At 40.1% G+C, this 16,320-nt stretch overlaps 1 protein-coding gene across 1 annotated transcript; it reads left to right on the top strand.

Moving 5' to 3' along the window:
- The first annotated feature begins 227 nt into the window (after window positions 1-227).
- Window positions 228-14,858, top strand: ZCCHC8 (zinc finger CCHC-type containing 8). The gene is made up of 14 exons (XM_082066359.1): window positions 228-551; window positions 1,536-1,576; window positions 2,206-2,280; window positions 2,974-3,079; window positions 3,810-3,887; window positions 4,205-4,308; window positions 6,023-6,088; window positions 7,089-7,149; window positions 8,499-8,641; window positions 9,420-9,562; window positions 11,174-11,289; window positions 11,624-11,707; window positions 12,552-12,666; window positions 13,376-14,858. The coding sequence occupies exons 1-14, from the start codon at window positions 357-359 to the stop codon at window positions 14,164-14,166; spliced, it is 2,118 nt and encodes a 705-aa protein (XP_081922485.1). The 5' UTR covers window positions 228-356; the 3' UTR covers window positions 14,167-14,858.
- Window positions 14,859-16,320: the final 1,462 nt, after the last annotated feature.

Genomic DNA, 16,320 nt, shown 5'->3' with positions numbered 1-16,320 from the left:
CAGGTACCAGCGCAGCAGGGGGTTGCGGGGGGTAAAGCTGCCGCCTCCCATTTTGGGGACCCTTCTCCACAGAACTGCAGCTCCCAGCCTGCCTTGCGCCACCGATATCCCGACACGCACCGCGCCCGCCCGCAGAGTGCGGACCACAACTCCCAGCAGGCACAGCGGCCGAGGCCGGGCGCCGCCGCGGCGGGCTGCGCCCATTGCATGCTGGGAGTTGTGGTCCTCCGCCACCACAAGGGGACACGGGCCCGCTCGCCCGGCGCTTCCCGCTGAGAGCGGCGGCTCCTCCTGCCCTTTGCCCTCGCGGCAGCTCCCCCGCCCCTCCAGCCCCTCCCTTCCTGCTGCAGCTTAAGATGGCGGCTGAGGTGGATTTTGGGGACCGCGAGCTCTTCGAGCAGCTCGAGGAAGAGGACGGGCCGCCCCCACCGCCTCGCCTCGGCTTCGACGGGGAAGAGGAGGAGGAGGAGGGACCCGAGAAAGCTCTGGAGGAGCTGTACGCGCGGCTGCAGGACCGGGAGGAGACGGTGCGGCGGCTCCGGGCGGAGAATATCCTGACGGGAGAGGCAGGGCCTGATCGGGCGAAGGCGCGGGGGGAAGAGCGGGCCCCGCTCCTGCTGCTGGTTCCCTTCCGGGCCAGCCCTGACGGCTCCGGCCGTTCCCGCCGCCCGGGCCCCTCCGTGAGGCCGGGCCCCGCGGCCTCTCGGTGCAGCCGGGGCCCTGGCGCGGCCTGCCGGGCGCTGCGAGCCGAGCGGGGCTGGCGGGGCCGGCTCTCCCGGCGGCTCCTCTCCCCGGGAGCCGCGAGCCCGCGGCTCGGGCCGGTGGCTCTTTTTTCCTGGCTTCTGTCACTTCAGAGGAAGTTTTCACGGATAGCTTTCATTCTTAGAATGGCCGTGTCCGTGTCAGTTTCGCTCCAGTTGGCAGAGGAGGTGGTTGAGTTCTGGGGTGCTGAGATGACTGTTAAAACACTTGACGCTCGACTCCTTTCTGTTTTTCTAAGGAAAATAGCTGTACGTTCACTTCGAAAATCTGTTTTTAACATACCTAGACATAGTTTTAGACTGTTATATTTGGACTGGTTCCCTAAACGGTTTTGGGGTTAGATATTGTAGGAGAGTGGAATCTGAAGTGTTTTTTATAGTTTGTTTTCTATTTACAAGTGTTTATGTCTTACTGTTGACTTTTTTTGTGATGATTGTGGGTATTTTAAAATAAAATACTGTAAATGTGACAATTCAACCTTAGTGCACGTAATGAATTACACCATTTGGATTGTCACAGCTAGTCCTCTTTCATCTGTTTTGGTGGTGTGTTGGGGTTTTAAATTTATATATTTTAATTTTTTATGATTATTTTATTGTGTTTCTTTAGCAACAGGTGGATTAGTAAATAATTCTCTGTGCAGTGAAAAGGAAACTCTAAAACTATGCTTGTTATTCTGTGGAATTCTTGTTAGGTGTTTTCCTATTTGTTTTGATCCTTTAAGAGTCTCTGTCATCTGAAGAAAGTAACGTTCCTTAACAATAAGCTAACATCAAGAACTTAAAAGGAAGCTGAATATTCTGACTCGTCCTAGGTATGTTAATACTGACTTAAAACACTTTGTATGACTTATATGTGTTTGAAATAGAGTTTGTCCAAGATAACAGCTGCCTGAGGTAACAATGTCTACCACATCTTTTAGACACCTGGTTTCTACAGCCCCATCCCTCCTCAGATGTTGCACTTTCAAAATGCCGTTATCATTCATGAAAGGTCTTTTACACTTGAGTATTGAGAATTTCGTTTGCATTGCTGTAGGTTTATTTATTTGTGTGCATGTGTCTGTTCATGAAACTTATGTGGCCTTTAGAAAAACAGGTTTTTGCAAAGTTCAGCAGTGAGAACAAGTACATTTAAATGGCTGAATGAATAAGAGAGATTACTTATAAGGGCTTATAGCAGTTTACCACAGTTAGAAGAAAACTTCTGTAGTGTTGTGTTCTCTCTCATTTTCTTTCTTCCTCACACCAGGCAAACTGCTTTGCTTGGATGAGAATGATTTCTGTTTAAGTGAACAGGAACTTCTTAAAACAACAGAACTCGTATTGGCCAAACCTTCCTCTTTCTGTGGACTACAGACACTTTGCTGTGATAAAATGGATAGAGAATATTTACATTGAAGTTAATAACGCTAGCAATTTTGTCTCTGTTCTGTTCTTCTAGTGGAATTTCAGTGGACAGCTCCAAATTTGACGGACCTCTGTTACAGATTTTATTTATGAACAATGTAATTTCTAAGTAAGTACTTTCCAAGACAGAGCAATCTTGACGGGAAGTGGGACTTTTTCTGTTGTTTATTTGGATATATTTGTGTTTGCTCAAAGAATGTTTTATTTAATAACATGAACTTGTAAGCTTGAAGGGGAGAAAGGATAATGAGCGATATGGCAGGAGCTCTGTTGCTTTCATTAGTAGTATCTGTTTTTATCATGAAATTAAGTGTGACTTCCAGCAACTTGGAGTCAGTCTGAATAGCAGTTGGAGTATCATGAGTGTTGTGGGCAAATAGAGTAAATTAAATTTTCCCTGCCTTTCAGTTAAGATCACGTCCACGTCATGTCATGTAGATCATGTCTCCCACAATCTCCCACAGCATCCTTCCAGCTAAACTGAGGGAGTGCGGTCTGGATGACCGGGTAGTGAGGTGGACTGTGAACTGGCTGAAGAGAAGAAGCCAGAGAGTCGTGGTCAATGGGGCAGAGTTCAGTTGGAGGCCTGTATCTAGTGCAGTGCCTCAGGGGGCAGTACTGGGGCCTGTATTATTCAATATATTCATTAATGATTTGGACAAGGGAATAGAGTGTACTAGATTGTCACTTTTCTGAGTTCTTAAGAAGTAGTAAATGATAAATACTTTAAAAAGGGACATTTGACATGTATTTCAGCCTTTCTGATTTCTTTTTATCTATATACTTCTTCACTTTGTTATAGGCGGTATCATCAAGAAATTGAAGATTTTGTTTTTAATTTAGTTCAGAAATATGAGGAGCAGAAGAGATGTGAAGAAGAAACAACACACACCAATGTTAAGCCACAGGTACTTTAAAATCAATTTGTTTTTAGCTGCTCCTTCGCTTGCATCTTTGTAGTGGGAATATTGAAATATTACACTGCTAAATAGGTAAATTCTAGATGGCTTTTCCTGCTTAATTTGCAGATCAAGTACCTATCGAACAGATGTTATATTACTATTTTTTCCAAAACGAGAGGACTGGGACAAAAAAAAATATCCTTTCTGCCCATGAAAACACTTATTTGAAATTGTTTCTATTGAAATTTTAGTAAAAGCAAAGTAATAAGTTGGCTTAAATAATCGAGAAAAGACTGTAAGATACAAACTTAATGTATCCAATGTATTTGGCCCAACTTTTAGTACATATGAGTCCAGATGAACAACAGCAGCTGGAAACTTCTTCTTTCTTCTGTTAGTTTAGAATTTTGAGTTTTACTTAACAACCACTTTCTAGCGTTCACTTTGAATTAGAGAGGGCAATGGCAGGTTTCTGTCCATCTTTCCCTTAGGTTTTGTGATAAGAATAAAGATGTTCTTATGCAGCATATTTCTCATCAAAGAAAACATTAGAATTGAGCTGTGTCATACTGTGGAAAGCTGTATGACTAATGTAGACATCTCCATTCTCCTGTTTAACTACTGTTCCATGAGAAAATAGAAGATTTATTGCCTTTTACTTAATCTAGTAATTTAGGAGCCCTTCCTTTTACTGTTATTTTAAATTAATTCTTTGTGTTTTCACTTTTCATGTCAGCCCTCCAGTGTTCTTTTGGAAGAGGACTATAAAACAACGAGCTCACATTCTGTTAAAAAAATTAAAGAAGCTTTTAGTGTAAGTTTTTGACTCTATACTCTTCAATGGTAGGTCTGACTCTTCATTCTACCTATTCAATATACGCTGCCATTAAAATAAGATCTTGTTAAATTTCATTTATCAGTGTAATAGCAGTTAAGTTCAGCATGTTTTGGTTACATCAATGGAAAAAATACTTATTTGTGCAGGTGTGGGTATCTATTATTAGTAAATTTTTAACAGAGCGGGGGGAAAAAACCTGGAAGTATTTCAGGCAGTGTAAATTTGTAGAAGTGCTACCAATCTCACCTAAATACTGACACATTTCTTACAATTTTCTGACTTTTTTTCTACAGGTTGTAGGAAGTGTTCTGTATTTTACCAATTTTTGTCTCGATAAACTGGGACAGCCTATATTAAATGAGAATCCACAGCTGACAGATGGATGGGAAATACCTAAGTATCCTGTTTACTAAAACAAGGGTTTTTTCTGTTTGTCAAATCCAAAGAATTCCAGTCAGTAAATTGAATTCAATTCCTGTTTAGTAGATTGTACGTTTCTATCAGAGCTGTATCAGTCATTATAAATGAAAAGTTTTAATAAGTAATTAATGACTTTTTAATTCAAGACATACAAGTATTCTGATAAGACTGGCTTGCTGATTTTTTAGAAGACTTGTGCTTGTAAGAAGTGAATGCCGTATCCCCATAAATACATGTTGTGACTGTAGGAATTTCCTGAGCCAGTCTGCGGTCAGGTTTAGAATGACAGCTCATTCCAGAGATGAATAAGCATTCTCCCTCTATCAAATCTGCTATCTGGAGAAGAAAAGGGCTTGGCAAACTCACAAATGCTTCAAGGTGATTTTTTCTAAATGAGGAAGCCAGAGAGAAAGTATTTTATTAAAATTTAATTATTGAATACTCTTAACTAATGCATTTTAAAGTTGGTTCTTTGCTGCTTACTAAAGCCAGTATTTGAAAGGTGGGATTGAAAGAAATGTTGGAAAAAGTGTTTTTTTTAATATTGTAGTCTTCCATGACAAAAAGAAATTAGACAAGAATTTTCTCCATTTTTCTCAATAATCTCATCTCCGCAGTTTTCCAGTATTGCTTCTGCCCCAGAAAGAGTCAGGACAAGAACCACTTTCACAGTTAATTTGTGCAATATCTAGTTACCAAGCTTATAATAAAGGTCATTTCCTAGTGTTTAAAGATTACTTACATGTGAACAAAAATTGCAGATTTACAAGCCAGCTAACCTGGGTTTTGTGCCTACCTTTGCGTATGCACTGTGCTGTAATTTTACGTTGGGAAAGCTGCCTTTGTTAAGGTGCATTAAGATATCCTGTTCTCCAGATGATATTTATACTCTCTCCCAACCTCTAGCTGAAGAAGGTACATGCCTAACAGGTGAATTTCTCCTAAAATGCAAAGTTAAGTGTGGCTTAACTTTCATATCTACGAGCTTAGCTTTAACATTGTTCTTTAAATGTACACACTTCATCTTTCTTTAGAGCTCACACAGATTATATTAAGCCTAAAATAGCACCTTGGAGTGAAATGGTGTATCGGGGACTATGATTCTGTGAGCGTGAAGTACTGCACTCAATTAACACGTCTGGCATCTGCTTTTCTTTTTAAAAGCAGCTGTTAGATTCTGGAAACTGCTGTGCTTCCCTGCTCTACTGAACCTCTTAGTCTTTACTTTTGTGGCCCTCTTGTCTTCTCAAACGTTTTTAGACAAATGGGCAGAGCAGCTGACACTGCAATCCAAAAGCACATGCTAATAACATGATAGGACCTATCTCCACCTACCTGAAGAAGTGAGTTATATTTTTGAAACTCTCATCAAAATATGTTATTAATAAGGTTGCTGTGAAGCATATCAGAATCACTAGCTTGCAACTTCTGCCTATAAACGAGGGGGTTGTAGTTTTAGGTTATTGGATATAAATTGGGTAGGAAGAAACAACATAAGCCTATCATAGCGAATAGTTTGTAGTTGATAGAGTTTTATAGTTTATACTATAGACTTCATATCAAGGACCTATCTACAGCTTAATTGGGTAGAGTCAGTATTCTATTCAAAGCACTGTTAGGTTTTCACTGGTATTTTAAACAAGATTGAAATTTTGCTTCATCCAGTAGCAGTTCCTTATTGAAATCTAAAGATATCAGCAAGTTTTCAGCCAGATTCTCTCCCTAGATGGACAAGAAATACAAGTAAAACCAAAAAGGTTTGTATTATCCTTAAATATAAAGTTTTGAGCTGAAAAGTTCAGATGTACACTGTGCTTATTCCCCAGTATACTAAACCCTTAACATACTTGAGCAGTGAGTTTAAAGGAAGCAAACAAATGCTGATATTTGCAGTCAGAAGGTCTCTCTTGTTTATTGACTTTCTTTAGGAAGGACCTAAAATCAATGTGTAAAAACTTTCTCAAGTTTATGCTCAGTTCCTTCTGTTGCTTGCCTTTTTAGTGATTGCTTTGTCATCCTTGCACTGGTGTACTATCATCATTCTTGCTTTAGTATGTAGGTTTTGTTTTACTTTATTGGCATTATCTAATCAAATGTTTACATCTTTAATCAGAAGCAGAAATCCTTCAGTGAATACTCTTCTATCTGCAGCATGATGTAAGGAAAAGCTTTTCCACCTGGAGGACAGTAAACTAGTGGATCAGGTTGCCTAGAGAGGTTACGCAGTTCCATCCTTAGAGATTTTCAAGACCCAACTGGATAAAGCCCTGAGCAACTTGTTCTGATCTCATAGCTGACCCAGCTTTGATCAAGGGATCAGATTAGAGATCCAGTCTGAATTATTCTATGACTATTCTGTTACCTAAAGAATTAGATCTCTATTACATGGGATAGAAAAGCTCCATTTCTGCCTGGAAGTACTACTTTTCCACTGTAATTTTAATTAGCTCTTTCTTCTCCATATGCTGTTATTGCTGTCATGTATTCCCCCACTGTTGTGCCTGTGTTTTTCTCATTTCTTGTGTTCTACTTAGGGCTGTGAAAAAAACGCAAAACATTCTGTTACTCTGTTTTGAAGACTGACATTAATCGGTCAATTTAAGAGAGGCAGAAGACAGCATGTGAAGTTAGCAAGCAATGATTACACATTTTTCATTCTGTCTAAAACTAAAAGTCAAACAAGATTTAAAATAATGAAATGCATTTAATATTTCAAAATGATTTTCACATCTAATTTCTTGTGCATTTTTTAATCAGGCCAAAACCGCACTGTTTCAATTGTGGTTCCGAAGACCATCAAATGAAAGACTGTCCAAAGGTAAAGTCTGCATCAGTATTCCGAAGACTGCTGCACTCCAAGAAATGTCTTGGTGTAACTGCACCATTGAAAAAAAAACCAATTAGATGCATTTAGGTCAGGATGTACAAATGGTAATTCATCTCTGATGATTAGAGTGTACTATCAGCAAGTTTGCCGATGACACCAAGCTGGGAGGAGTGGCTGACACGCCAGAAGGCTGTGCTGCCATCCAGCGACCTGGACAGGCTAAAGAGTTGGGTGGGGAAAAATTTAATGAAATATAACAAGGGCAAGTGTAGAGTCTTGCACCTGGGTAGGAACAAGCCCAGGTTCCAGTATAAGTTGGGGAATGACCTATTAGAGAGCAGCGTAGGGGAAAGGGACCTGGGGGTTCTGGTGGACAGCAGGATGACCTTGAGCCAGCACTGGGCCCTTGTGGCCAGGAAGGCCAATGGCATCCTCGGGTGTATTAGAAGGGGGGTCGTTAGTAGGTCGAGAGAGATTCTCCTGCCCGTCTACTCTGCCCTGGTGAGACCACACCTGGAATATGTGTCCAGTTCTGGGCCCCTCAGTTCCAGCAGGACAGGGAACTGCTGGAGAGAGTCCAGCGCAGGGCAACAAAGATGATGGAGTGGAGCATCTCCCTTATGAGGAAAGGCTGAGGGAGCTGGGGCTCTTGAGCTTGGAGAAGAGGAGACTGAGGGGTGACCTCATTAATGTTTACAGATATATAAAGGGTGAGTGTCAGGAGGATGGAGCCAGGCTCTTCTCGGTGACAACCAATGAGAGGACAAGGGGTAATGGGTTCAAACTGGAACACAAAAGGTTCCACTTAAATTTGAGAAGAAACTTCTTCTCAGTGAGGGTGACAGACACTGGCCCAGGCTGCCCAGGGGGGTTGTGGAGTCTCCTACTCTGGAGACATTCAAACCCACCTGGACACCTTCCTGTGTAACCTCATCTGGGTGTTCCTGCTCCAGTGGGGGGATTGCACTGGATGAGCTTTTGAAGCCCCTTCCAATCCCTGACATTCTGTGATTCTGTGATTAGATTTTACTGTTCATACTTATAAATACTAACATACTAAATCAGAACGTCAATTAATTTTGTTGCACAATGGTTTGAATGTCTCCTTTAATTTACGGAGGGACACTTTTCAGTTTGAACAGTCTTTCTTGTGTTTTAGAGCTCTGTTAGATCCAGTGCAAATACTCTTGTTTTTTTGGTGCGTAGTTTTCATTGCAGCTGTAGTTGTATCACATGTCCCTGTGGCAAATGATGAAGCATGCTGAGGGCAAGGAGTACCAGTTAGGTGCATAAATTGTAAATTGTCCACATCTAAACTTCCCAATTGTATTATCTTTAAGCCACGAAATGCAGCTCGTATAAGTGAGAAGAGAAAGGAGTTTATGGAAGCTTGTGGCGAAGCAAGCAATCAGAATTTTCAGCAGCGTTATCATGCAGAAGAAGTAGAAGAGAGGTTTGGAAAATTTAAGCCAGGAGTAATTAGGTATCTCTTTTTCCTTCCTCTAACTGTTGTACTGCTTTTCTGGAATACCTTTTCTACCTTTGAACTGCCAGCCACTCTTTTCCAGAGTTCTATAAGTCCATCTGCTACTCTTAACTATGGGTGTATTATGTTCAGTTTTGTTTGCTAAATAAAATTTTGTTTGATAAATTGCACAGATATTTTTCAAGTGAAAACTCATTGCTAGCGTAATAGTCCTGCCCTTTCTTGTGCCACTTTGCCCAGGGTAGGGAGACAAACTTTACTCTTTGGCTACTCAAACTGCAAATTTATTATGCCCCTAAGAAGCTAAAAATGCATGCAAGATTCTGAAAATTTTGAGCTTTGAGTGTCCCTTCCTCTCTTTTTCTCTCTATTCAAAAGGTTTTAAAAAATCATATGTCTGTAGCAATCTCCAAATAAATCATTGGTAAATTTAGTGTTGCATTAAGTTCCACCCATAGCTACAGTTAAGGCCATGAATGAGAATTAACAGTTTTATTAAATCATTCTCAGTGTAAAATTAATTCTCATTAAATGGTTAAGCATATGTACACTTGTATGGAGAAACGAAAGTGTTAAAAGTTATGTCAAAAGCAGCTTTGATGTTAAAGATAAATTTGTTATGTCTGGGATTGACAGGCAACATAGTTTGAGCTAGAACTAAGTTATTTTAACTTAACAGATTAAAATTCAACAAAATGTTCATAACTTCCTTTTGTCAAGACTCAGTTATGGGTTTTTACTGGAGAACTTTTTGTTTTCTGTTTTCTTAACTTAGTGGGGAACTTCAGGATGCACTTGGTGTCACAAATAAGAGTCTTCCTCCATTTATATATCGCATGCGCCAGCTGGGTTATCCTCCAGGCTGGCTCAAGGAGGCTGAAATGGAGCACTCAGGACTGGCGCTTTATGACGGAAAAGGTAAGGAACATGCTGCAGGAATGCAGTTTTTGGTATGCAGGCTATTCACTGGCTGCACCCAATGAAGTACCCAGTTTGAAAGTTGTAAATCAAGTTTTCTAAAGACATGTAAAAATATTCCCCTTTCACCTAGCTGTGCTGTGACAGTGAAAAAGCTTCTGTAATGATTAGATTGCATAGATCAAGACTCTCCGTCAGGGAAGGGACTGAAACTGGGCTCTCCAAAGATCAGCCTAAGGATGGAAAGCCTGAATTAAGAGTGAAATCAACAGCCCACTTGAAGTGTATGTAAAGTGCTGGAACCCATCATGCAGCAGGAAAGCTATGACATAGTTGCCATCACAGAAACATGGTGGGATGACTCATATGACTGGGGCGCTGCTATGCGTGGCTACAAGCTCTTCAGAAAAGACAGGCAGGGTAGGAGAGGTGGATGGGTGGCTTTATATGTTAGAGAGTCTCTTGACTCTGTTAAACTTGAGGTCAGCAGTGACAAGGTTGAGTGCCTGTGGACCAGAATCAGGGGGAAGTCCAACAAGGCTGACATCCTCGTGGGTGTCTGTTATAGACCGCCCAACCAGGATGATGAAGGAGATGAATTACTCTACAAGCAGCTGGCAGATGTCTCAAAATCGACAGCCCTTGTTCTTGTGGGTGACTTTAACCTGCTGGATATCTGCTGGGAGCTCAATACTGCACAGAAGAGGCAGTCTAGGAATTTCCTAAAGTGTATAGAGGACAATTTCCTTCATCAGCTGGTAAATGAGCATACTGGGATAAGGCCCCGCTAGACCTAGTGTTTACAAACGGAGGAGGGCTGGTGGGAGATGTTGTGGTTGGAGGCCACCTGGGGCATAGCAACCATGAAATAATAGAATTTTCAATACTCAGAGATGCAAGGAGAGCCATTAATAAAACCTCTACACTGGACTTCCGGAGGGCAGACTTTTGCCTGTTCAGAAGTCTAGTTCAGAGCATACCCTGGGAAACAATGCTTAAAAACAAGGAGGCCCAGGAGGGTTGGACATGCTTTAAGCAGGAGGTTTTGAGTGCACAGGAACAGGCTATATCAGCGTGCCGAAAGACTGGCCGGCGGGGAAGACAACCAGCTTGGCTAAACAGGGAGATTCTGAGGGAGAGTGGTCAGGCATTGGAATGACTGCCCAGGGGGGTGGTGGACTCAGCGTCCCTGGAGGCTTTTAAACTGAGATTGGACATGGCTCTTAGTGCCATGATCTAGTAAACAGACTGGAGCTGGACCAAGGGTTGGACTTGATGATCTCTGAGGTCTTTTCCAACCCAGTCAATTCTGTGATTCTGTGATTTCACTCTAATTTTCCCTTGATATTAGAACATGGAGTTCCTGTGAAACTGTGCAAGACTTGAGGCTACTAATGGTACATAAAGAGTAGTATTACGAATACCAGGTTAGGTTTCTGGGGAAGCTTCATGTGTGTATCTGGTAGATATGGTCGCTGTTATTGCCTTTGTGGATTACAAAGCCTTCTGTAAGTGCTTGCATTCCAAAAACCAAACCCTGTTCTTAAATCATATGGATATTTTTCAGTAACATTCTTAATTAGCACCAGTAATAATTATATTTCATTATAGATGATGGTGGGACAGAAGATGAAGGATCTCATCAAGCAAAACGCATCACTTACGATGTCTCAAAGTTGATAAACTATCCAGGCTTTAATATATCCACTCCAAGTGGGATCCCAGATGTAAGTGACTGTTCTCTACCTTATCAACAACATGCTGAGTAACGTTAGTTGCTTTTAGTCAACTTTAATGTTTTGTGTTCTGCATCTCACCATTTTCCTTACAAGTGCCTGTTCCTTCTGTATATCTAAATTTTTGGAATGTTCTTGGAATATGAAAATTACCTATTCTTAGTAGTGAACTTTATAACTGATTTTAATGCCTATATTTTAAAAAGAAGCACTTGTGCATTTTCTTTTGCGGCTTTACATTTCCCCATTTAGTGGCCTCAGTGTTTCTCTGTCATTTTATTAGCCAACCATATGCAACATTATTTCTCTTTTTTTTTTTCCGTAGGAATGGCAGATATTTGGTTCCATCCCCATGCAGCCGTCTCAACAGAAGGATGTTTTTGCCAACTACCTTTCTAATTTTCATGCGGTGAATATTTCTCTTTGTTATTTGGAAAAAAAAAAAGTCTTGTAGTTAACGTAGCTAATTATGATCTCTTCTGTATATCTTCTTTTTTGCACAATGGAATGGACTTTCCTATTGACACTATCAAGTGTGAATGCTGATGCTTGGTTTATCTATTCTAACAAAAAGGAGCTTCATGTTTAGAACAAATTCCATTATTTCAATTAATATAAGTAGATCCCAATTGTGCAATATTTTATAAACAGTTGTGAAAAACATTTGCTATACATTTTTACAGCCTAAAAACAATCTTAGTTCCAGACTTCCCTAATAAGTGAAGAGCTCACTTGCCATAGTCATGATTTACGGTAAAGTTATTACCACAAATTGAGAAAACACATGGTAGTCCTGTCCTGTGTCATTCTCAGGTCTTCTCTAACGCGACTCTAGCCTAGTGTTAGCTGCTGCAGAACACTGCCGGGTAAAGATGGAAGGTGTATGCTCTGCCCCCAGTCCCAAAGCGTAATGCTATATGGAATTAAACAGTAATTTCGAAGCCTGCCAGGAAGGGAAGCACAATACTTGCGTCATGATGGGTCTCATAAGATCTAGGTGTCCATGTGGAAACTTGGTCATAATCCTGTGTTAGGAATGCGGAGTCTCTTCTTTTGCTGCTTGCACCTGAACAAGATTACACTTCTGTTCAGTTGCATTAAGTCTTGCAAACTTCGATGTCTACTTTACACACTGAGTCACTGAATAACTGTACAGTTATGAAATTGCTTTAAATATGTTCATATGGCTGGAAATGTTACCTTGTACAATTTAATACTAATTTATTTTGTTTTCCTGGGTGATTTCTCTTCAGCCAAGTCCAAAATCTAGCAATAAAAGGGCTGCATCTCAGTTAAGCTCTCGTCATTCAAAACGACCAAAAGAAGAAAATTCGGAGGTACCAGCAACTGACATGGACCTAGATTCTGGTATAATTATTCTGCAGTTTTTTCCTTAGTTTCACTTTTTATTTTCAAAATGACTTGCTCTGAGTTGAAATATCAGTGTCGATAAAGAGAAACCAATGTGTTAGTATTTGTTCTGGGGGTTTAATGTAACTGCTAACACGTGCTAGCAGTGTCCTACTGTAGCTGCATTTGGGCCTCTACAAGAAATGTCATATCTTCCGATACCAAGCAGGATGTTCCAAGCATGCTAGAGCAATTGAAATGTTAAATTACAAATTCCAGTCTCTTCAAGTATATTGTAAAGAAACTTCTGTTATGAAGACTTCCAAATCCTTAAATATTTGGATGAAATAATGTAGGAAGTTACAAGGTCATGGCTTCTTAAAAATGAGTCAAACTCACAGGAGGACTTACAGTGTTGTTTAAGTGTTAGAATAGTTGGAGAAACGTCTGGCTTTCCTTTTGGGTTTCCTATGAGGAAATCCATCTGTGTGCATGGAATAAGGTGGTTCTCAATACATTCTAGAGAATTTTTTTTCGTGAACGGGTAGCAGAGTTGAAATTCTCAAAAACATAGTGGATATTAAAACCTTCAAAAAGTTTGTTCTATCTCAGCTGAAAACCAAGGGTGAGAAGACAAAAGTCTGCTTGTTAATCAGAGCATTGGCATGTTGAACCTTGTCCTAGTCAGATTTCAGGTTCTAATAAACATCTTTCAATCTGTTTCTAGATCTGGAAGTGTCACAAAGATCTCAAAACAGTTTTCAGTTCCAACCTCCGCTACCACCTGGATGTCCATCCATGCCAACTCCTCCTCCTTTACCACAGGAAACACCTCCACCAACTCCATCTTCAGCACCCAACCACCCTCCTCTTCCTAGGACTGCTGCGGCCTCAAATCCTTCCCGTGATATTCCTCAGCCAAAAATAGTCGATTCAATCATGGATGAGGATACTCTGACCTTGGAAGAGCTAGAGGAACAGCAGCGATTAATCTGGGCAGCACTAGAGCAGGCAGAAAGCACAAACAGTGACTCTGATATTCCTGTTGATACACCTTTAACTGGAAATTCTGTTACATCCTCCCCTTCTAGGAACGAAGTAGATCTTGTTGCAGAAGAAAGATCATCTGATAAGGTGATTATGGTGGAAACTGAGTTTTCCAACATCAGTGAGCAAATACCAGAAAATGAACATTCTGTAACTAGTTCTCATCCAGGAGATAGTTTACTTAACTTAAAGGAAAATCCTGATAATACAGATTCTGACGGCTTGCTGGATAACACCATGCCTGCTCCCAACCATGAAGTGAATGATGGAGAAAATACAGGTGGTGATAAAGCAGTCACAAGGATTGAATCATCTACAAAAAACTCCAGTCTTGTTCCTGATATGAGCAAGTTTGCTGTAGGCATAACACCATTTGAATTTGAAAACATGGCAGAGTCAACAGGTGTTTATCTCCGAATAAGAAGTCTGTTAAAAAATTCCCCAAGAAACCAGCAAAAGAAAAAGACTTAATCGTAACTGGTCTTCCTCTGTTTCATTATATCCAAATCCCTGCTTCCTTCTCCACCAGTTTTACAAAGGATGACCTTCCTCATCCTTTTGCGGAAAGGAGAAAATCTTGACAAATACAGTTGTACCCCGTTCTTCCTTGGAACCGAAGTTAGCGCAGGGCTTCCATATTGACCAGGACCACCGATGTAGCCAGAAAATATAGAAGAATTTTCCCAGTTTGCATCCTTTCACTAAGGAGTAACAGGACTGTTGTTTCGTTTAGAGCAATTTACTTGCCAATACATGAAACTCTAAAAAGAGTTTGTGGTTTGCTGTTCGTTACTTTGGCTAAGATTTCTATTGTCCTTGAGTTTCAGGTGTATTGGTGATTTTTTTAAATATTTGTCCTTTGTACAATAATCTATACTTTATACATTTTGCTAATTATCCTGTAGATAAGTTTAATATATTCAGAATGTTTTTAAAAAAGGTGTAACGTTAAGATTTCCCATGCAAAAATCCTGACAATTGGATGAAAATAATTGGGGATTACCAGCATTATATTCACCATTTCAGATATTTTTATAAATTATTTATGTGGGTCAGTTTTAATTACCACTGTATCTTTTGTAAGATCATCCTTCGTGTAAACTTGCTGTACATACGTGTTCGTTGTTGTGTACAGAGGTTTAATAAATGAGCTTTTATATAAAGATTTTTTTTTTTTTTAATTTGAATCCTAAACCATCAAACTGCTGATTTTTGACAATTAGCTGCTGAGGATAATTAGAAAAACAAGCTGAATTAAATAAGATGAATAAAGTTAAATATTTTAGGAAGAGTCACAGCTGTTGGGTTCAGGTGTTCATAATCAAGAAGCTGTTAAAATTATTTCAGCTACTTGAATAGAACCTTACCATGCCATTCAGTTTTCATAACCTGAAGGATTGCCCACTTCTGAAAGCTTAGAAGTGTTATAATTCTGCTAATTAATTGTTCTAACACTTTTTTTTTCCTTTAATTGTCTTCAGATGGACCTGTAGGCAAAATGACTGTATGTTATTTGCATTGCCAACAGAGGGAGTTCTAGGTGGACTCAACACTATTCGGTGGAGCTGGTAAAGCATTTGTTTGTCTTTGTGTAAATGCAGGGAAAAAGTTTTCCTAGGCAAGCGAGGAGCATAGTAAACCAGAGCATTTTCAAGTAGCTTAGAAAAGATCGGTGAAGGGGGGGGATGTTCAAAGTGTTTGTGATAAAATCACTTCAGAGACTGAATTTATTCTTTAAAGTCTTGACTTTCCAGATAGCACTTATTTCCCAAAGATCCTTATAATGTATGATATTAGTACACTCTGCATTTTAAGGCTTTTTGTAGTTAAAGCTTTTATATATAAATTTTTTCCTCTAAATTTACAGGAAGGGAAAACCGAAGTGTCTTTTTATATGAACTGCCTGTCTTCTGAGAGGCCAAAAAAAAAAGGTAATGTTTGCAGCATATACCAGTTCAGTTTGTCTGGTTGCATTTGGAAAGCAATGATCAAGGTAAATGTTCATTGTATGTGTTAAAATGAAAAGTGTTTGTTTTCGTGGGGTTTTTTGGTGTGTGTTTGTTTTGTTTGGGGGGAGGTTTTTTTGTTTTTGTTTTTGTTTTTTTAATGTTTCATAGGAGAAGTAGTATTACTTTCTGTAACAGGAATGGATAATGAAATAACATGTTGTTTCCAGCTTGTATACACTTTACAAAAAATGTCAGTTGGGAAGCATATAGAGATCTCTGTGCCACCTCCTCCTCCTCCCATGGAATTAGGAGCCAGTAATGACAGTTTACACCAGCCATTGTTGCTAGATCATTCACATGGGAATGATAATGTGGTGCAGGGCATGAGGTAACGATTTCAAGGGGACACACCTTTTGGGTGTGTTGAGGTGCTCATATTTTAAACATGTTGTTCTCTCTCCACACCTAAGATGATCCTTTTTTAATCGCCCTTAGGAAGTGCTGCTGCTTTAGAATGCCATGCAGCCGCAATTTTACAGGAGCACTTGTGTACTTCTGCCTGGCTTACAGGTGCCACAAGATGCAAATCATCTTTATATGCTTAGTAACCTTTAGCGCTCTGGATGTGCAATATGATGATGCTACAAGGTCTGAGAAAAAGATGAATAGCAAAGTA

This window comes from Streptopelia decaocto (assembly GCF_964273445.1).
Source record: "Streptopelia decaocto genome assembly, chromosome: 15".
Classification (NCBI taxonomy): domain Eukaryota; kingdom Metazoa; phylum Chordata; class Aves; order Columbiformes; family Columbidae; genus Streptopelia; species Streptopelia decaocto.
This window is presented reverse-complemented; position numbering and strand designations above follow the sequence as displayed.

Bases quoted from the DNA above. Each gene is read 5' to 3' on its own strand.
- ZCCHC8 (XM_082066359.1), top strand. From the start codon at position 357: ATGGCGGCTGAGGTGGATTTTGGGGACCGCGAGCTCTTCGAGCAGCTC. The intron at 4,309-6,022 runs GTATCCTGTTTA...TGAAATCTAAAG, and splicing joins GATGGATGGGAAATACCTAA to ATATCAGCAAGTTTTCAGCC. The intron at 11,708-12,551 runs GTGAATATTTCT...ATTTCTCTTCAG, and splicing joins ACCTTTCTAATTTTCATGCG to CCAAGTCCAAAATCTAGCAA.